The sequence below is a fragment of the Dromaius novaehollandiae genome, chromosome 9 (assembly GCF_036370855.1).
Source record: "Dromaius novaehollandiae isolate bDroNov1 chromosome 9, bDroNov1.hap1, whole genome shotgun sequence".
NCBI lineage: Eukaryota > Metazoa > Chordata > Aves > Casuariiformes > Dromaiidae > Dromaius > Dromaius novaehollandiae.
In genome coordinates this window covers 24,116,356-24,137,981 of record NC_088106.1, presented here as the reverse complement: position 1 = coordinate 24,137,981, position 21,626 = coordinate 24,116,356, and the positions used below count along the sequence as shown (strand labels likewise).

The 21,626-nt window shown below is 37.6% G+C and overlaps 1 protein-coding gene across 4 annotated transcripts in view; it reads left to right on the top strand.

Annotated features, from left to right (window-relative positions):
- CLSTN2 (calsyntenin 2) overlaps window positions 1-21,626 on the top strand; it is a 423,340-nt gene that overhangs the window by 379,586 nt on the left and 22,128 nt on the right. For all 4 annotated transcript variants that reach the window (XM_064516936.1, XM_064516935.1, XM_064516937.1 and 1 more), the window contains one exon: window positions 11,148-11,310. In XM_064516936.1, coding sequence (XP_064373006.1) covers window positions 11,148-11,310 — 163 coding nt within the window. The remainder of the gene's footprint in view (window positions 1-11,147; window positions 11,311-21,626) is intronic.

The following is a 21,626-nucleotide window of genomic DNA, read 5'->3' as shown; positions in this document are numbered from 1 at the left end:
TATTGGAAAATACTGGAAATCCACAACTATTCTGCAAACCTGTTTTTAAATTTATTTTACTATATATTGTAATAAGAAAGTATGTTAAGTGCGTGTATGTACAGATGTGTATGTACGTATACATTCATATATATTATACACACATATGCATACGTACATACAGGTACACATACAAGCTACAAAGTATGGAACTGTGGAATTGTTTTTAATACATCCTTTCCTACTCACTCATTTTCAATCTTATACTAGTGTAAAAGTCTTTAGGTATAATACAAAGTATTACAGTCTCTTCTTGTAAGACTAAGACAGAGGAAGAATCTATGCAGAGTGAACAATCTGGATATTTCAAACTGGAATGATTTCTTGTGGAAAAGGGCCAGCAATGACATCATGCAAGACCTGATCAGGAGAATGCAAAATGTGAAAGTATGAGGTGTCTTTGATTTTCTTTTTTTTTTTGTTGTTAATGATTTTTTTCACTTTACTTTCAGATTTTTTAATTCCTTCCAGTTTTTCTATTCTGAAGGCTGATGTCCAGATGACTCAAATGTCATATGTGGTTGCAGTAAAGTCAGAGCAGAGAGGGGATGTTGTGATTACCAAAGCGAGCCCAACATAGTATGGTGAGGGTGATCCCATCTTGGCAGAATGCCAGCAGCACAAGTGAGATTAAGAGAATCTGTCTAGCAAAGAGGTCAGTGCTTCAACTGACATCCCCTTTTCTACGGCAGGTAGTTCAGACAAAATGAGATGATAATTCTTGGAAAACTCTGAGCCAGATCTATACTCGCTCCTTGTAAATTGAGAATGGTACACAAATCAGATCAGAACTTAATCACAGTAATAAAACATTTACCCCAGTTGCCAGAGGGTAACTGCAGTATTTATATTCTTTTTTTTTTTTATTCATTATTTTTATTCCCCTTCTCTGAGATGAAAGACGTGCTGTCTCAGTCAACCTCAAAATAAAATGCACTAGAAAGCTCTACAGGATCCAATTTTTTTTCACAGGAAATCTAAGAGCAAAGCATATCTTACATGTGGAAGTCTGGTATTAAATACAGACTCACCTCTTTAAGGTGACTCTTCTGTATTCATTGGAGAGGAAAGGGCTGAGGGGAGCAAGAAAAAACTACAAAATAAATACTGAAGCAAGCATCTCCTATAAAAACATGAGTAGCTATGAAGGGGCATACTTGATTAGCATGCTATGTAAATGTATTTTCAGGAATTTGTTTTGGACCAATTAGTTTTCTTAGAGATTTTTTTTTCTCATACCCCTGTTTCATATTAATGTATAGCCTTCATTTGCTCAAGAGCAAAAACTTGTTAAAAGATTTTCTGAATAATGGACATCCATTCTTTACTGTTTAATGTATTGGATAAACCATACTGCATAATAAATATCAGAACTGGTGTTCTAATAACATATCCTACTAATATTTTCTCTAGGATACCAAACAAATCTTAAGGTTGTTTCCTAAATAGTCTGTGAAAATTTGTTTTTTTAAGTGAAAGTAAATGTCTAAGTTGTATAAACATGAAGTGGAGGAAAAAACATGCTCTAAAGAGTGAGTAAACAATTGAAAATGTATCAGTTGAGGAGGACTGTGGCTAGATATGTACTTGCTTACATATAACATTTGCTTGAGCAAGATACAGAAAATCAGTTTCTTTTATACTCAGTACTTTATGCGGAGTAGTCTATACTGATATACTTGTTTTATAAGTTATTCAAAATACCAGTTTAAATAAACCAGATTTAATAAAATCAACATCCTTTCAATTAGTGAGAGAATGAAGGCAAAGAAGTGCTCTCCCCTCCCTCATCTTCAATTCCTCCATTTCAAAATAAGAGGTCACTGAAAATGTCATTAGATTTACTTAACTCCCTAAAAAGAGTTTCAGTAGAGTGACATTTGAAGAGAGTTTTAGGGCAGTTGTCATCAGCGTTTCACATTGCCTGTCTTTGAGAGTGTAACTTTGGTGCCTTGTTTAGGAGCTTGGACTTGCTCCATTGTCAGACTTAAAAATGTGGCTCTTGCCCGTCCTAATGCAGTCTCAAAGGCTTGGCTTCCTTTCCTGCATGCAAGCAAAGGTGGGGAATACAAGCTGCATCTCTAGTTTTCTCAGGAAAAGTCCTGTGAAGAAGCACTATAAAGGAGCTGCATGAGGAGCAGGGAAGTCTCTCGTTTGCCCCTTTCTCTAGTTTGAATTCCTCTGATGCTTGGTTGAGGCTCCCAAGGGAAGGGGTTAATCTGCGCAATGTTTGATCGCCTTTATTCTAGGACTGTTCACATGCATTCCTTTACAATGGCAAGATGGCATGGCAATAGAATGCCGGTATCGGGAGATACACTGTTTTAAGGTTTTGGGGAGCTAGTTTTTAGAGCTGTTTTTAAAATGCAAATGTAGAAGAATATTATTTCATTTTCCAAATTCACTCCCCATATATGAAGCTGAAATAATGTCAGCATATGTATTAGGGACATCCAAATTCAGATACAGATATTAGTTATCATAAAGCTTCCTCACAGAGAAGTACAAATTACACCATGTAACAACCTCTAGTGCTAACAAGTGGATCAGTGGTGATACTGTAGTCTCATAAGCATAAAAGCAGCAGTCCAGAGCAAAGCAATCTGTTTTTTTTTTCTTTTTTTTCTTTCTCCCCCCTTCACTGGCTGCCACCAGCTGTCAGAATTCAGGAACTTGCTCAAAGAGACTATGTGATCAAATCCAAGCAGGGCTATAAAAGCTAAGATTCAAACTGTAAGTTTTATGTGGAGGATAACTGTGTGACAGTATTCTTACAGAAAAAACATTGAACTTGCAGATTGTGATGCCACTTTTCAATCCATCACCCATTAATTTAACTGTTTGGAATATACTGATCCTTTCTTTTTCCATATATAGTATATTCTTCTTCCCACCTTCCTTAAGTACATATATACTGTATCTACTGCCAGTTCTGAGGCAAGGCATATTGATTTTACAGACAGAAAAAAAAAAAAAAAAGTGTCATCTTAGGGAGATGCTAAAGGATAAATGTAGAAAGGGAAACCCGAAGAGATGATTTTTTTAAAAACCCAGTATATAATTTGAATACTTTAGAGCTTTATCTAAAATTCTCTGGAGAGACTGTGGAGTTACTGGGGACAACATTTTTGCAATCTGAACAGCTCCACTTAGTGGTCAAGAGTACACCAACCCTTTGCCTCCAATGTTTAAATCCTTTTCAAGTCAGTAGTGCTTAGATTAAATAAAGCCAGTAGATGTGGCAAATATCTGGATGTTGAAGTGGAAGGGCGGATGGAGAACAGGCAGATGAGTCCTAATGCGCAGAGCCTATTACTAGGATAGAATAAATACTGTTACAAGACATAACAATTTAGATTGTTAGATGAATTTGATTAGTCTGTGTTTGCACTTTGCTTTAGTTTATTTTCAGTAGCTCTTCCCCAAAATGAATATGCTGGCAGATGATGTTGTAGGACAAAGCCAACTTTAAGTGCATATTTGTTGATTCTCACAAAAGCATGTTTTGACTATAAAGCCAGCATATTCACAGCAGAAATGTAATTTGTTCATTGTATTAGAAAACAGAAATGCACTATGTAACCCAGGTATCCAGTGAAGTAAGTACATGCTGAATACTGAATATCTGAATACTGAGTGACATACTTGCAGTCTACACTAGGCCGTTTTTAACAATGTGTCTTTTGTTTGTGGTGGTGGTAGCAGAATAATTTAAAAATCTATAGAAATCATAAGGAGCTTATAGAAAATAAGAAAAAGGGATAAAAGTCAACTGCATAACTTGTTTCCCTATATCACTTAATCAGCTTTCTCAGGTAGATCTGCTACTAAAATTAAAGGTTAAGATTTATAAGAAGAAATCAAGAGAGGAGAAGAATTATAGCAAAAGCAATACCCTAAGATACACATTCCTGTATTTTCCACTAACATGCCTTAATAGTAGAAGTCTGTAGATGAGAATTGACAGTAGAAAAACAAGTCAGATACTAAATGAGTTTCTAAAATAACAGATAGAAGGTCATTCAAAAACTTCTTTAAAGTTCCCTATTCATCAGAGACAACAGCTGTAATTGAGAGTGGGACAGGAAAAAGCCTTTTTATGCTCACCTTTGGATTGTAGTCCTGCAAAATTCATCAGACTTGTGCACAGCGAATAGACTGCCTAAAGCTCTTAACACATTTTATTTATTGGGCTTATTTAAATATATAACAACATTTAAAAAAAAACTACACATATATATTTCTCTTTTCAGGTTTTATTTTAAATCCACTGTGAAGACATTTCCAAATTAATAGCTTGTATTTCTTTTTCAACATTTCTTTCTTAGGGTGGCACTAGTCCTTAAGTCCCTATTAAAAGTATAATGAAACTGTCTTCAGAACCTTTCAGTCTATTACCTTTGGGGTCACTATCTGTATGCAGGACAGTGGTGATGCTCTGTGGTTTTTGCTGCATTCTCTCACAATGTGATCTTGTTTCTCTCAAAATATATTGGAACAATTTGAATGTTTGTTTGATGACACCTATAGAAACGAATAATGCCAGAATTACTAATTTTTTACAAAGTTCTTTCAAAAAGGATTATTTCGGAGATAGAAAGAAAACGATTGTTTTTTCTTTTTAAATGCAAAATAACATCCCTACCCTCATCCAGTTATCATCTGTGTTCTGTATTCTGAACAAGGGTAATGGGTGACACGCTCTGAAACAGATTTACAAAGTAGGTGGCTGCTTTCAGGACAGGGCTGAATGTTTGACCTGGGTGCTGTAGCTGAGTGGATAATGCTAAAGCCTTTAAGCATAAGATCAAAGCGAGATTCCCTGCATTTATTATATTATCCAGTGAGGTGAGATAAAAATGCAGAGCCTGAATTGTCTCTGCATGTTTACAAAGTTTTCACAATTATGACCTCCCATCAGCTCTGTGGAGACACGCTTGCAAATTGGGAAACTATTCCATTGTTAAGATTTATGTACAGGTACTGTACATTTTCTGTATAGGAGCATGCAGAGGATTTGAGGTAAATGTATTGTTTGCTGTAGGACTTGCAGCTTTATAAATACAGTAAATGTATGTGTGAAGATGAAGTATTGCTGTATATAAAAGTATTAGTCCCCTTATTAATGAAGAACCGATGCACTGAAACTCTTTATTAGTGGAACTAGTGCTTTCTTCACCTTCTGTAGGCTGCATTTTTCTAGACATAGGCAGAACCATTACATAAGATATTTTTGTACAGAAGCAGGGCTTAGCATTGCTACTTTTCAATTGTGCTACTTCATGAAAATAAGCAGTTTATAATCCCAAGTGAATCCCAAGGTACTGCTGACCTCTCTGAAAGCAGAAGTAAGCATTAGCATTCCAGCCGCTTGGGCATTGTAATCCCTACGTGAATGTGGTTCTTCCACCATTAATGATCCCATTTTGCTTTAAATGAATGTAATAGCCTTCTGCACTATGGTCTTGATTATGGTGGCCTACATAAAATGTTTTACTCCTTGAAGTGCTACCAAACAGCAGAAAATAGACTTAGCAAAAAGGCACAGAATTTGTCTATGATGGAGAAGACAATGCTAGTAAAGGGCTCCATGACCTTTTAAACAGCTATTGTGGTGTGAGGGCCAATACATCTTGGACAGGCATTCCAGTGGATGTTGTGCATTGGATCAGGAAGGATGATTTACATTTTGTAAGGTTTGGAGGAAGATACAATGGTACACATTCTGTTTTCAATTTAAGTCACCACTGTTGATAAGAATTCAATTGTAAAAGTAAATTAATGCATTTGAATATTAATATTTCATGGAAATCACACTTAGAATTTTTCAATAAGAAAGCTAAAGGAACAGAGTTGAACACATCTGTCATTTCTGTGTATATCTTTTATCCACTTTTAAGAAGTTGAAGCGTGTGTTTCCCAATTTAAAACATCTCCAGTCATTGGCAGAAATGAAACTAGATCTCAGATTGGGCTCACCAGCCCAATAGCTTGCAGTGACTATTACACTCTTCTTAACTAACCACTTTATTTTAAAGATTTTAGCCCAGTGTATTTTTTATAGACAGTAAACATGAGTGATTTGAATTACTCCTTTGAAAGTGGAGTATATCTGCCTCCTTATAAGGGATCGCTCAGAACTACTGCTGGCTCTTCAAGATTACTTGTGCACATGTTCAGCATGCCGCTCGCTGCCAGCAGGCAGTCTCTTCTTCAGCCCGTGGAATTCAGTGCAGCTGTTTAAATTTGAATCTCAGTGAGCTGACCAGTTTGTTAGCAACATATTTTAGCAAAAACAAAACAAAAAGGGGAGGAGAATAAAATAAGAAAACTCCAGTAGTATTGATTTTGTTCTTTTGATATCAATTAATATTTAAGCTGCTATAATAGATTAAATACTGTAGGTAAAAAGATAAAATACTAAAAGTAGTAGTAGGAAAGATAAGTAGAGGTACTGAAAAAAGATAACATCTGAAAGACTGACATGAAGGCCATGAATCAGAAAGATACAAGAATGAGGGAGTTCTGTAGAGGAGAAATTCCACTCATTCTCTTGCAAAAACTTAATTTGAAAAATTCTTTCAGAGAATACAGCTTGGCTTAACTCAAAATGTTTACCGAGCTGCGGATATTACCAAAATCACAATGAAAGAAAACATAAGAAAGAATACTCCAGTTAGATTGAAATCATTTTAATATTTTCAAATGAAATTGTTAGTTTTTCCCTTCCCTTTTTATTTTTTTCTTATTTATGTCTATAGTATGTTACACTGAAATACCATGATTGATGAAAACCAGTAATTTTGGATTTTTCTCCACGAGAACATAGAATTTTGAGTGGTTAATTTCTGAGAAGGAATTTTAAAAACCTGTTTTGCAAAGCAGTTCTCTTTGCCTCCCAGCTGACATTGGTAGTCAGCAATTAACAAAAGGCTATTGAGAAGCTGGCACTTTGTTAGTGAGAGTGGGGAAAAGGAAGGGACAAAATCTTGAGAGGTGGTGATAGCAAGGTTTCAGAGGGGCCTTGTTCCTCCCAAATTTTTTTTTGCCTCCACCCACATATAGCTTGCCCAAAAGGAGGAAGCTAATCTGGTAGAGTCATGTAGTTAGAAACACCTCGGCATTTGTACTTGTCCACTTTGTGCACTGGAGTGGCCAGCAGTAGCAGATCTGAAATGATTGCATAGATCATTGTCTTCTCTAGACTCTTACTTCTCATCAAAGCTGGTATAAATACAGAACATCTTCTGATCTTTATGTGACAGGAATACAGACTTAAAATAAAACTGTGTATGTCTGCTATCCTTTAATGAGGATCTGATTCATAAACATCCGTGTTGCCAGTATCAATGGCAAATGATAACCAGTTTTGCAAAACATGGTGGGACGTGCACGTATAAATAATGCCCAAATAAGCTCTGCTAAATATGTCATGGGAGGAGTTATCTAAGGAAGTGATCAGACAGAGCAGGGAGACATCTTGTCTGTGTTTCAAGAACTGCAGAAGGTTGTTTTTCATGGATTTTTTTCAAAAATTGGCCAGAGGAGGATGGTGGTAGTGCTGCTGCTGTACGTCATAGCCTGGTGCACCTCACAGCCTTTTTGTGGATGTTTGAGAATGTTCTGTGAACGCTTCCTGACTAAGGTCTCGCAGCCAGGAAGACGGAAGTAACATCTGCTTTGTGAACAAAGTATACCCTGAGTAGCACTGAGTGCAGAGCTGTACGCGTGGCCAAGCTCAGTGGTCTGCTGAACTACTGGTAAAAAATTAACTGTCAAGAAGCCAGTCAGAAGTCTGTGAATACGCATGGCACATCAGTGTTGGACTGAGGCACCTGGACATGTCTTGAAGTATACGTTCCCCTGTGTAACCAGCCGAACAGGTGAATGATCCGTTTTGCATGAGTACTCCCCAGCTGAGGAAGCAAGGCTAAACCCTGTAAGCTGTAAAATGCATCTTCTCACGTGGGCTTGTCTAACCTTTATGTACAAATCCATAAAGAAGAGACATTTTGCATACCATAGAGGTCTGCTTTTCAGGACCTTGTGCTTCACAGACCAATGTACTTGATTTTGGTCCATTCCTAAGCATTGCAGTATAAAATAGAAAAATCTCTGACGTTATTTAACTTCATCAGAAGATGCTAAGTGCTTTCATGTCTTGAGAAACTTACTTCTAAGAATACATATTGCATCTGTTTTCTTCTCTTTCATAAAAGCATAGCCCTGTGTAATGCCCTCGAAGCATCCCTAAGACTCCAAGCAGGTTGAATCACCGTGATTTGATTAATACATTTTAAAGGCAGGCTGACATGATAAAGTGATTAGACCAGCCAGTCCACCCGGCAGTCTTTGAAAGCCAAGCTTACTCATCTGTAGTTTTACTTCATTAGGATAACTTTATAATTTTTTTATGAAGTTTGTACTTTAGATGATTAAAATTTCTTTATTTGCCAAACTAGTAGATTTTATTTTCATGGCTTCACTGCAGTGATTGTGTTGCATTCCATTGCCACAGTGGATTGCGTACAGGGGAAAAACTGGCTTCATATGTTAACAAGGTGAAGGTTTCTGAAATGACAGCATAACAAATTGCACTCCACAATTATTTATTTCATTATTTTGTTGCTTGAGAAGTGGCCAGGCACAAATTACTACCTGCTGCTGAGTGGGATGCATTCCAGAGTTCGTATTTTTCCAGAATATTTGTTTTTACAGCGGGGCGCTGTACAGGTACCTAAAGATAGCATTTGGTAGAATATGTGTCTGAGTACCTAAGCTGTACTGAAATCATATGAGAATTAAGAACCTAACCAGTTTAGGTGCTTTTGAAATCTCAGTAAGCACTAAGCTGACATTTTAGGTGCCTAAATTCCCTTGAAAAAAATCTTGATGTGTATATGTTTAGAAGTTAAAGGAAAAACATGCAAGCTATTTTTCTATCACTTTGCCAAGCTGTGTACACTTGTACTAGCCTATGTTCCAGAATGTATCAGAAAAATAAAGGTTAAAAAATACTTTGTCCACTGCGGATGTCAGTAGTTGGACATCTGCACTTGGAAGCACTTGAGAGTACTTACTGGACTATTGAATTGTGGCAATTATGTAACCTTTTGTTGCCAGAAAGCATTTTCTTCAGAAAAATGTGACTGCCCTATTTTTCAGCCAATAGAATAATCAGACGAGCTGCACATCACCATGTTTTTACATATATGAGGCCCCAAAATGTTTGTCTTTGCCACATTAAAGCAGTCTCGTTTTATTTAAATGGGAGAAGGATTGCTCACTTGCGTTAAATAGTATTTGGGGCATTCTGAGTGATGCAATTTACAGTTGCAAAAAGAAATGCTCCAGGAGAGTTCTCTGAAACATGTAAAATATTAACCTCTGGAGTTTTTAATCATGCAGTGTCTCTCAAATTCAGGCATATCATTCATTTTGTTTTATATAAAATGACTGACACATGGGGTATGATGCATCACAATCTAATGATCAGTTTGGGAAACTTGTCATGCTGCTTTTCCTTGAAAAGGAAGACTGCATAATACTGTTTGTGATTGCTGTTTGTTCAATAATGTTTTCAGTCTTCCAATTTATTTACTTTCAATTTTGGTTTCAGTTCATTTAACCTTCAGAAAACATTTGTGCTGTCTGCTGCTTACAAAAGGCAGGCTCTAGCAGCCCACTGCTGCATTTATCTCTTGCTGTTGAGCTATGATGTCTGCAGTAATAAATGTATCCTTTTGAAATAGAAGTGATTAAGTCCTTGTTGAAATGTCTTCTGGAACAAAACATTAGCTTTTGCTTTCAAAGGGCAGATATTGCTGCAGATAGCACTTAACCTGGTCAAGGACAAAGTGTTACGTTTAAACTTCATTACTTTTCTGCTTGCCTCTATGAAACGGCAAAGATATCTGCAATCAAGCACTTCAGTTTCTTAATACACAAAAACAAGTAACTATACAGAACTGAAAGTAGCATGATTGTCTTGCTTTATTTTGAAAAACACTCCCCTTTCCTATCATCTTTTTGTGATTTATTCCTTCAAATCTGAAAGGTACAATAAAGGAAAAAAGAATTAGGCAGGCATTGGTATGTACATACTAGATTTCTTTCTTTGGAGGAACTGACTGAGCAAGCTGTACATTTCGGAACTAAAACAAAATTTGACAATGTTGCAGTAATGCCTGTTTGTCCAGCTCAGAAATTCGTAAGAGGTTTCACACTGATACTCTGTTCTTGAAAGTATGTTGTAGCTGAGGGCATTGCTTTTCAAAGCTGATGTATATCAGCGAAACCATATGGATCCTCATTTTTCAAAATAGCTGGGGAAAAAAGCTCTAGATTAAAGGGTGGAGCATGGAGGAGATTTTGGTTTCCTGCCCCTATCAGGCAGAGACAACTTGAACCAAGTCCATCTTTTGTTGTGTCTATGTGCAGAGCACAGCAGAGCTCCTTCTAGCACAGTGGAGTTCCTGATGCGTTGAATGGGACCTTCTAAATGCCAGTGCAGTAAATTAATCAGGAAAATTGGATCAAACCAGTGATAGTAATTAATCAATCTAGTCATTGAGCACTCTATATTTTATTAATTTGAAGCTAATGGAGACCCCCAGTAAGTATCTCAAGTACGCAGGCCTTACATACTGGTTTGTTTTCCGAAATGTCCTTATAGACAAGCTAAGTAGATACATTAAGAAATGTAAAAATTAATAGCAAATACTGAATCTTCCAATTTTTGTTTCATAAATGCCTTGTTTTCAAAGAGTGTTCTTTAAGATGCTTGTGTTTATCAAATGTATTCTGTGTATATACCACAGGTATTTATAATTGCTGTTTTACACGTTTACTAATTTTAGTAACAAGACGTTTCTCTAAGCAGTTACTGTAAAAAATTAACTTTGACGTTTTGTGTTAATTAACACACACAGTGATTCTGACAGTGATAGATACATGTGTGTTTACAGATATATGTTGAAACTGCAGTAACTTTATTTTTTTCCATTAGTAGAATTCAGAAGCAACACAATTAAAAAAACGTATGGGATATAAAAAGTAGTCACCAGACCAAAAATACTAATTTTTTTCTCTTGCATTCTGTCTTTCAGATTTGTGATAAAGAATGGCATTACTATGTTGTCAATGTTGAGTTTCCCATTGTTACCTTATACATGGATGGAACAACATATGAACCTTACCTTGTGACCAATGATTGGCCTATTCACCCTTCACACATAGCCATGCAGCTGACAGTCGGTGCTTGCTGGCAAGGTAATATTAATAATTAATATTAAAAATATTAATAATAAGCTACAGACATTCTGAAATTCAGTCCAGAAAGAATTTTGTTTCATTGTTTGCATATTAGTAATTTACTTACTGATATTAATTAATTAAGAAGTTGATGGTATAAAATTGGAAGTAAATTCAGGGTCTGAACCTGAAGGAAATCAAGTCTGAGGGTAAAATTGATGGGATATTAGCAAGCCTCATGCTTCTGTCATCTAAAGAAGTGTTGAATCCAGTTTGCATATTAAATAAGAATGATTATCTTCTTTATCTTTTATGTTCACTATTTTAACGGCTTCCTTTGGTCTCCAACTTTAAGCAAGCTATCTAAATACTGCTCTAAAAAATGCCTCCTGCAATTCCAGCTGTGTCTGTCTTTCTGTTTCTGCATTAAATTTCTGATGCTGCTTTCACTCCCCATGGCTTGATTCTGCTCTCTTCACATTGGATGTAAATCACCAGTAATTCCACTCATTTAATTGATACACCCTGGTATAGAACAGATTTAAAAGGGAGAGTAAAATAAAATCAGAATTCACATTCTGATGTGAACCGTACTTGTATGGGACTATGCTTAAATAACAGTTTTTCCTGGTCTCTGCCCTTTATAATTCTCCTCTCTTCTTCTCATTCCTTTGCGCGGTCATTACACCACTGGCACTCTGTTTCATTTTCTGTTCTCTGCCTTGCATCTGAAGCTGTCACCCTTTTCTGCTCAATTACCTATGTAAAGTTCTCCTTGTTATCCTTCCATGTTAATCTTCTGTTTTGCAGTGTTCTGTTTTTACATAAGACAGTAACAAAACATGAAGTAAACTGGACAATTAGGAAAAAATGCTTTGTAACAGATTGTTTCTTCCCCACTCCTTAATGTTGGCTCACTTCCTGTCTTCTTGTTACCTTGTTCACCACTTTGCTAGGTGCTCATTTACAGCATGTTGTCCACGAAATTTGGACATCTTACATATGTCAGAGCTATTCAGTGTAAATACTATTAGTTGCAAATCCAGCTGTTAGCTTATAAACTCTTTGGGGTAGAGATCCAATCTTTACTTTGATGGAAGAATGCAGAATAAGGCCACATTAGTCCTAGAAACAAGATTTGCTGTTTCAGTATTGATCAGTCAGATGAATATTATGATAGTTAACTAATCAGCATGACACAAATCCTATACATTTGTACAGGTATACACTGATCCTTGTCTAATTGGTATTTGCATGTGCAGGCTTTCCATCTTTATATGATGATCCTCTTTTTTATATTGGAATTTTTCATTAATGTTAGCTATCTAATAGCATACATTTAATTTTATTCTAAGGTGCTTAGATTCAAAGCAATCTTACTTCTTTTTTAGCTAAAATTACATAGTTTAATACACATCAAACTCTTCAGAAACCAGAACTTCAGTTTAACCAGTGGTTTACCAGGACAAATAGTTGCCAGATACCAATTCAATTTGCATGAGGTGTCTTTTAGTTTGATCTTTTCTTTTTTCTTATATAGTTTTAGTGTACTATTTTTAAATCCGAGTTCTGGAGTTCACAAAGGCAGATACCATTTGTGAACAGAGTAAATCCAGTTCTTTCCAGACATGAGAAAATGCTTTAGGGACTCACTGAGTATTGCCTTCTGAAAAATCATCAGCATTTCTCAGCAGCCTTGATGAAGAAACTTTATTGCCTTACTTCATGTGTACTTCTAGGTTCTTCTGCACAAGTATACGTAAAATATTTTTCTGCATCATTTTTATTACTTTTGTTCCTTCACTTCTTTCCTTCATACATTGTGTTTTTATCACTAATACCAATCCTTAGAGTTTTTCCTAATATTTTGCATGTTGGTGGGAACCCACTTCCCTTCCCCTCAAAAGTTCATGTAATCATCATGCAGATGCCAAGTGTTGAGAACTGCAGAGAATTAATTTCATCCATAGAATAGGCACTGTATAAGCAAAAACTATGCCAGTTTCTCTGCCCTGCTAAATCTGTGGCTTTCCTCTACCTCCAAGGCAGCAACATAGAGAGATAAGGATAGAAAGTTGTGACTTGTTTTCCAACGTTTTTAGCTTTGCCTTGAACAATTTGATAGCTTAAGTAATGATTAGCAAATGGAGGTTCTTGTTTTTGTCTGGTGAAGCACCTGATTTAAACTAAAATATTAACTATCATTGCTGTCAATATTTACTGCAAGATGATGTTATTGCTACTTTAATAGAGTGAGAGTTGGAACTAGTCAAAGGTAGAAACATTTTTCATCTCATGAAAAGTTCAAGATTCAGCTAAAATACCATGCTAAAGATTTTGCTAAAATAGCATGAGTCAGGCCAAAAGGTGAACTTCTAATGTTTACATGAAACATGATTTCAGGATACTGTTTTTGGTAAAGCTTATCTTTTGGTAAGTTCAAAATGTTTGTTTTGATCACTTCAAATTATTTTAAATAAGTAGAATGGAAAGTCACTTTGTTAATAATATTCAGCACTTCCTATTTCAGTCTGTTGAAGTACAATTATTCAATATCTAAAACCGACATATTTTGTTCAAAATGTTAATTTTCAAAAGCCATATATTTCAAGAAAAGAGTAAGTATATTGAGTAACTATTTTGACTGTAAATGGTTTCAGTGAACTGTTAACTGGCTCTATTAAGGATAATGCACTGCTTCACAACAGTCTGTGATTTATGCAGGTAACATTATGCTGTGATTCTGGTGCTTGTGGTGCAATAAGCCATTCATGGGAGTCCTTGTCAAGGCAGAGAATGGATATAAGGAGTTTCTAGCTCTGCTTTGCACAGATTATTTGAAGTTTTACTAGCCAAGCAATGTATTTTCCAGAGGTATAACCTGATGGTCAGAATCTTTCCTTTCGTTTTCATCAAAACACTGGAAGAATGGTTACACAAGCTCTAACCTCTTCCCTCAAAAAGGCCAAGATTTCTTTTGTATCTTTACTAAACCTTTTTACAGTCTTGCGTCCACAGTGACCATTTATCAAATTATTTGAAAAAAACATAAAAAGCAATAGTCCAGCAGTCCTTTTTCATACCACAAGCATTCTGATTTGCCTACAGCAAAAAATAAAATTCATCATGACTGTGTGGCAACTTAAGAAGTGGTGGAGAGGGAAGAGAGTGTATTTGGAGGGCACAGTGAAAAAATCCTGGAGAAAAAGAATTGTAATTTACTCTGTTAGCAGGAAAATCTGCTACTGCTGTAAAGGATTTAACGTGTCATACATGACAGTTTTGAGTTCTGGTCTGGAAACTGGGAAATGTTCTGCTGTTTCTCTAGGAGTCTGAGAATCCTCCAGGTTATGAGACACATGGTGCTCCCAGCCCTGATATTTTCATCAGCCTACCCTGGGACTTGTCCTGAGGTTATGTAGCTAGTGTCATGCATGCTCCTCCTTCCTGTCTTTCTCACAGTTATGTCATGCAGGAGTTTCAAGCACAGAAAGAAAATTCTGTTCTTTTGAGATGAGTATTTCTTGTTATTAATATTTCAATTGCAGAATAACTCTTTTCTGCATTTAATAGTCTTAACATCTATTATGAAAGTTAGGTGGGTTTTTATTTCTACCTTCAGCTGTTCAAGTGAAATACAAGAACAGCTAAAGTTTGGTGCTGTTCTCTTCTTGAATCTAACACAGAAACAAACTAAATATGCAATCTCTCAGGCTTACATGATAAATTTAAATGTTAGCATATGATGTCCAGCATCCTATCTGCAGGACCAATGTCCTATCCTTGGTTTATGTTGCCCTGAATGAGGGCGAAACAGTAATAAATGTATTACCCATGTAACCCCACAATTGTTTTTTTTTTCCCTGACATCAGCAATCCAGGCATAATGAGCATGTCACGCCTATGCATTTACCCTTGCCTAGTGTAAAAAGCATGCCTGATCTTTTTGTTCGGTATATCATGCGATATTTCTTAAAATAATGTGAGTTGGCTGCTGGGACTCTTCTGAAAGGAAGGAAATTTGTCTTTTCCTGAAGAGCAGAGAATGATCTGGAGGGCAAAAAGGTACTGTAAACAGAGGAATTTAGAGTCACAGTGTGTAGGTGGCAGCCTGCAGCGCAAGCAGAGAGTGAAAACTGCTGGAAAGAGCAGATAGGCAGGCTTTAAAGGTGATAGAAGAGAACCTTCCTAGGGTCCATTGGGGACTGCAACCGAGCAAGTCACTGAGTTACCTGAAACGAAGCCTGGAGGCAGGTCTCCAGCTTCAGGGATATAGTGGGCATGAGGCAAGTTGTATAAAAACCTTTTTGCATTTTGTTCTGACATACTCACTTTTTATTTATTTATTTATTTATTTATATTTAGAAGTAGGTGTTCTGGTTGTTACTCTGGTATAGTCTGCCATTTTTTATTTAAAAGCCCTTGTTCTGTTTTTTTAGGGAGCTCATTACAGGGAAGATCTAGGCAGAGATACCTCCAAGCTTTGGCTGATTTAGTGTCCTATCACAATCTCCAGCATAGATCTCACTGTTTTTTATTTTGTGCAGTTCATGTTTAATATTGCTGTACTGGGAGGGAGATGTTAGCTTATGTGGGCATGGAAGCTAAAGCATTATTTTTAGGCTAGACTTGTTGTGATCTCGGTCCATTTAATAGAAAGTACATGTGACCCAAAGGCAGTAACAGCTGGAGACAGAAACTTCTTAACCTGTTGCAGCTAGATGTCCAAGTGTGCCAGTCTTCATGCATGGCAAATATTAACTTACTTCTTAGCTGTCTTCAATGACATGAGACCTGGAAAAAGATAATACTGACTACAAAGCTAAGCAAACTGGACTCCTGATGAACTGAGTGTGGGGATGACCATTTTGGAGTGTTGGTACAGCAGTTCCTTAAGTTAGGCCTTTGTGTATCCTGGTGAAGTTCAACCGTTTTCTCTGCAGAGAAAACTTATGGCTGAGGACTTGATTCAACTGTAGCTGTGTTAAAAGGCCTTTTTCGCTCAGATCAGTGGTCTCACAGATGATTGTCAAAGGTGTGGCTTTGATGTACTTGGGATTATTCAGGTCCACAGTGCTGTTCTGTCTTTAGTGATAAAAGAAATCTTGAGGCAAAATTACTCTCTTCTCAAAGGTCTTTCCTGGACAAAACTGGCAGGCTTGTGTATGCTTCTAAAGATAGAAGAGACACCAAAGAGAACGAGGGAAGTGTGACCCCAGCACTGTCTCTGAACCCAGCTCTGCTTCTCATACTCGCTCCCTGAATGGATATGCGAGGCAGACATGGCCCTTCGGGAGAGCAGAAAGCCCCTCAAGGCTCAGCTGCGAGGCTCATTTCAGGGTGCCTCAGAATTACAGCACTTCAGGAAATACACTCTAGAATTTTCAAAACATGGTTGGTAGTTGTGGCTTCTTTTGTTTCTTCACTTAACCGTATCTAAACAATAATGAATTTATAACATCTTCAGACTTTCAGACAAATAAACCATTTGAGCCTCAAAACATACCAAGGTCTGCATAAAAATTGTTATCCAATTGTAAGAGCATAAAAATCATACAATCAAATTTAACTTGATGCATGTGAAATTGCTGGCCTTTCCACATAGAGTCTATATGCACTATAATGTGTGGTATCTGGAGGAAGATGATTTAAAAAAACATTTAGCATCAGTAACAACAATACAGCTTTATTACCCACTAATGTATTAAAGGTATAGCAAACTATATGTGGGTTTTTCCCCCCTCTTTTTAAAGTAATTGGAGATGGGTGAGGATTTGGGGGGGGGGGGGCTTTGTTGTCATTTTAGAACAGGAATTTAGATCCACTGCATGTGCTATGTTACTGCGCCAGGTCTTGGGACTGATGAGTCCTTCAGAGCAGCTAAAACCATGACTGCTGTGACTGCTGGGACAACTAGTTAGGGGCTGACACTGTGGCAGAGGTATTAGATGGAGTTGTTAGAGGCACTGCTTCTATTTCATTGATTGTGAATCTGGCCATCAGAATTTACTTTGCATAGCTGAGAAGCACTGTCCATATGAACCTCTTCTACTGTAAAAATAAAAAATAGCACTTTGCCCTTAGATAAGGTCTCCAGCTAAAGGTCCTCAAGAGCTTTCCAAACAATAAAGAGGTAACACAGTTCTACAGCAGGAAAATATAATCATCCTCATGCTATGAGGATAAAGTGCAGCATTGAGAGGGTAGGTAATTTTACTCAGGTCACCTGAAAAATCTGCATCAGAACAAGAATAGAATCAGACTTCCTGATTCCCACTCTTCACCTTTTAACCAGCAAATCATTCTCATTGCCCCTTTTAGCTTTTGCAATCCTGTTTTCCTTCTCCTAAGCAATACAAACAAATAAGCTGCATATACAAAACAATAAGCTGCTGCTGGAGCTGCACTTTCCAGTAGCTTACCCTAGTAAGTTCTCCTCTGAGTGAGATCATTATTTTTCATTCAGTTTATCTCAGGCCAGTGGACGGTCTTACAGAGTGAGAAATTCCTTCCATTAAATCAAGGTTTATAGGTTCTCACTCTGATCCCTATACTGCTAATCATTCTTTCTGTGGCAAAGACAGCCAGAAATAGGGAGCAAGCTACCTGATCTGGTAGTCTAATCATCTTATGTGCCACAGACTATGAACAGACTTCCTCCAAGTTTCTCTGAAAAGGTCTTGAGTTCCCTCTCCCCCCTCCCCCCAGAATGGATTGCTTCTTTATGCATCATTTGCAAAGTCCTGTCAGGACAGTAGTGACACAAGTTAATTACTGTCACAAGGTTATACTGTGGCTTACCATGACCGTCCAACAGTGTCCTGGAGCTTCACTATGCAATTAACTTCTGCAGGCCACATTGTACAGGGGACGTTCTTTAGGAGAAGCCTGTCAACAAGCAAACTGTGTTATCATGAATAGAGTAAAAAGCTACTGTAATTTCTGATTTCTAAGTAATTTGTTTCTTATTCCATTTTTCTTTTGTGTTCTTCTGTCATTTTGCTCTTTCCCTAATCTAGACTGGGGATCAAATTATTACAGTCTTTCCGTGGAGTAACCCCTTATCTTCTAAGCACTCTCTCTGACATATCAGTCACTGAGTTGCAGTCACAGAACCCACTTACCATTCAAGGCAACAGGATTATGTTAAAAGCTGTTTAGTTGCAGAGAGATCAGATCACTGAGGGCCAAATAGACAGGGTGCAGCAGCAGCCTGTATTAGTCAACCTTGAATTTCCCCCAGAAATTAGGACTTCCAACAGATACAAAGCCCAACTACTTTGCATTCTTGATCTATGCATCCTAACACCCAGTGGAAGATGCCTTGGGGGTCAATGCAGGTTGTACCAACCTGAGGCCTCAGTGGAGTAAGCCAAGCAAACAAACTAATGCAAGACACTTAGGCAGACTTCAACAGAATGTGACCCTGACTGTCTGTATACTGATGCTTCTAACAGTGCATCAGTATTCTCTCTCTGTTGACCCTTTTCTCATCAAAAACAAGATGCAGTAGAATTCAATGCACTTCACAGATCTTTGCTGGAATTTTAGCTATAGCAGAAATACAAACATATGTAGGAAGGTTAATTTAAGAAGGTGTTTTCTTGGAGAGCTGAATTTGCATTCAGATCTGTCACTAATTCAGTGTAGATACATGTCCCTTATTGAATTATATTTCTGTACTGGGGAATATGCAACAGCACAGGGATGTTATCTGGGGAACAGGATTATAGCGTAACAGTTTCATGTGCGGCATTAACGTAGCTTGGACTGTGATCTGCTCTGAGAAATACAGAATTGTGGCTTTTTTCCTTGATTGTCAGCATTCTGCCCAGGCCCCCTAGGAATAACAAAAACATACTGGTTTAATCATCAGAGATTATAGAATGTTCTTCATATCTTGAGAAAAATTATCTTAAATGACATAAGCTATACCAGACTTTTCATCTCTGGAACTATTGCACAGAGATAGGTTAGCATAGGCACGCTTAAGAGCAGGTAGCCCTTAGTGTTCTTGGTACTTACCCTATTTTAGATAATGCTTTAAAGCCTGAAGCTTGTGAGGTCATCAGGTTAAGATGACTACCAAGAGCAGGGGCAGACTGAAGTAGTGCCATGCTTACTGAGCAAGTTTTTGGGCTGAATGATACAAAAAGTACCAACTGTTTTGTGTGGGGAAGCTCTGGGAGTATCAAAGCCCCCTCTCTAATTGGGACTCCTCCTGAAGTCTATGTTAGATTTCTCCTGTTTAACAGCCAATTGACTTGCCAGGAAATTAAACCCACTTCCCTAAACTGGCTTAATAAAGGGAGGGGATAAATTCTGTTTAGTTTCAGAGCCAGAAAGTCTTGCAGCAGGTTTCAGTTCACCTAAGTATTTTGTTCAGACCCCAAATAAATTGGTCATTCCATAATTATCTAGCTCAGTATAACCAGAGTCTATAATGTCTCAGAAGAATCATATCTCAGTTGGAAATCCTCTTGATTCATCATTTCTGTTGAAATCCTCGTTGTGCTTAGGATGCCCTGATAATTACTTTATGTTCATTATTAGGCTAGGGCAGAAAGGCCTAAAAGAAGATCTGTGAGATCAGCAAAGTCAGTTGTTTTGACAAAAAACCATGACTGTGCTTTGGAGATTGGTAAGTTAATGCAAATAGCCCTTTACATCTCTGACATCAAAACACCACAATTGTAAAATTCAATGATAATCAACTTACGTCACACTTCAACCTGCAGTGAAATTAAAAAAAAAAAAAAAAAACTCCATGAAAATAGCCATCTGCTCCAGTAATGAATGCACTGTAACCCCATGAAGACCCTGAGAACCTTCAGTTTCCCCTAGACTCCCCAATATCATGTGTAACAGAACCTCCTGATGGTTGGGATCAGTAAGTGTTTCCTGGATGGCAGTCCTTAGCCTCCCCACGTTGTGACTCATCTAACGTATTTCAGATGTTAAGGACAAGGTAAAGTGCATTTGTTGAAGTGCAACCCCTAGGTTGAGACTAGATATTAGTGGGCCCAGATAATTGCAGCAGCCTTCACTTTACTCTGGCAGCCCCTTCTGAACCTCACACCTAGTTTATGAATCAGCTGTATGTTAATCTGAACCATAACCTAAGTGGCCCCTATAATGTGAGGATCCCAGCAGGCTGGGGCAGGACACTTCCTCTTCTGTATGTTTTGATGCTAGTATGTGCCATCCGCATTCTCCTCCACCAGTGTTCATGAAAAGGAAAGTAACTCAGAAGGACTTTACCAAGGTGACCCTGGGTAAAGTTCTGGTGGGATGGACCCCACTGTCTCTAGTGGATGAGATGGCCTTCTTGTTCTCCACTGATACAGTTCAAGGCAGAAAAGACCTGAACCAGCATGGAACAAGAAGAGTCCCAGAGCAGAAAGCTTTTTTTTAAGCAACTCAGGAATGTGATAAAAGCCACTTTGACAATGACTAAGCAGTGAGCAGCATTATAGTGAAAAATTAATGTACATTGACATGTACAGTTCCTCTGGCTGCCTCCCACAGTCTGTTGACACCATCTTCCTGTTATGAGGATTGAGTTAATGCCAAAAGTCAACATCCATCCATCTGTATCTGCTAAACTTTGCGAGTGGAAGTAAGTGCTGTGTCAGGTGAAAAAGCAATGCACAATTTTATCATCAGGTCTGAATAACACTGTGACCTCTGTTGCTTCACAAATGTAATGGAGACTACAACATTTACAATTAAGGAAGAGAAGAAACAACAGCTGAGATGTGTAAGGCAGAGTCTGTAATGAGAATGAGTAATGTCATTCTGTTGGGTTATTTCACTCTTTTATCTGTTGCAGATGCATCAACCTGCCCCCCTGTCTGACAGTAGGAAAGGTTTACCTCTATTGTTCCCATCAGTCAGCCAAGCCTTAACTATGCCCCAAGAAGTAATAATCACAGGCACAAATCTAGATCAGCATATGAATAAACACAGACATAGAGCTGAGTAGGACATAACATGTAACTCAGTTGCAGAATGGATTTTCTCCAATGTCCTTATGCTACTCTAACATCTTTGTGGAGCTGAGCTGCATCTGACTGAGCTTGAATATGAAGGAGCAAGGAGACCCTGACAGCAAAATATCCCATGAAACTGGCTGAAGCAGTGTAGGTTAACTGGACGGCCTGTCCTCTGGATAGAAACTGGCAGATCTTACGTTACAGAACTTTTTATTTTTCATTGCACCACTGGAAAATAGGAAAAAGATTAGGACACTTGGATTACCTCAAATTACCATCACTGGAGCTCCACTTTGTTCTCAGAATTGTTGCTCCGGAGACTTGTATAATATACTTAGG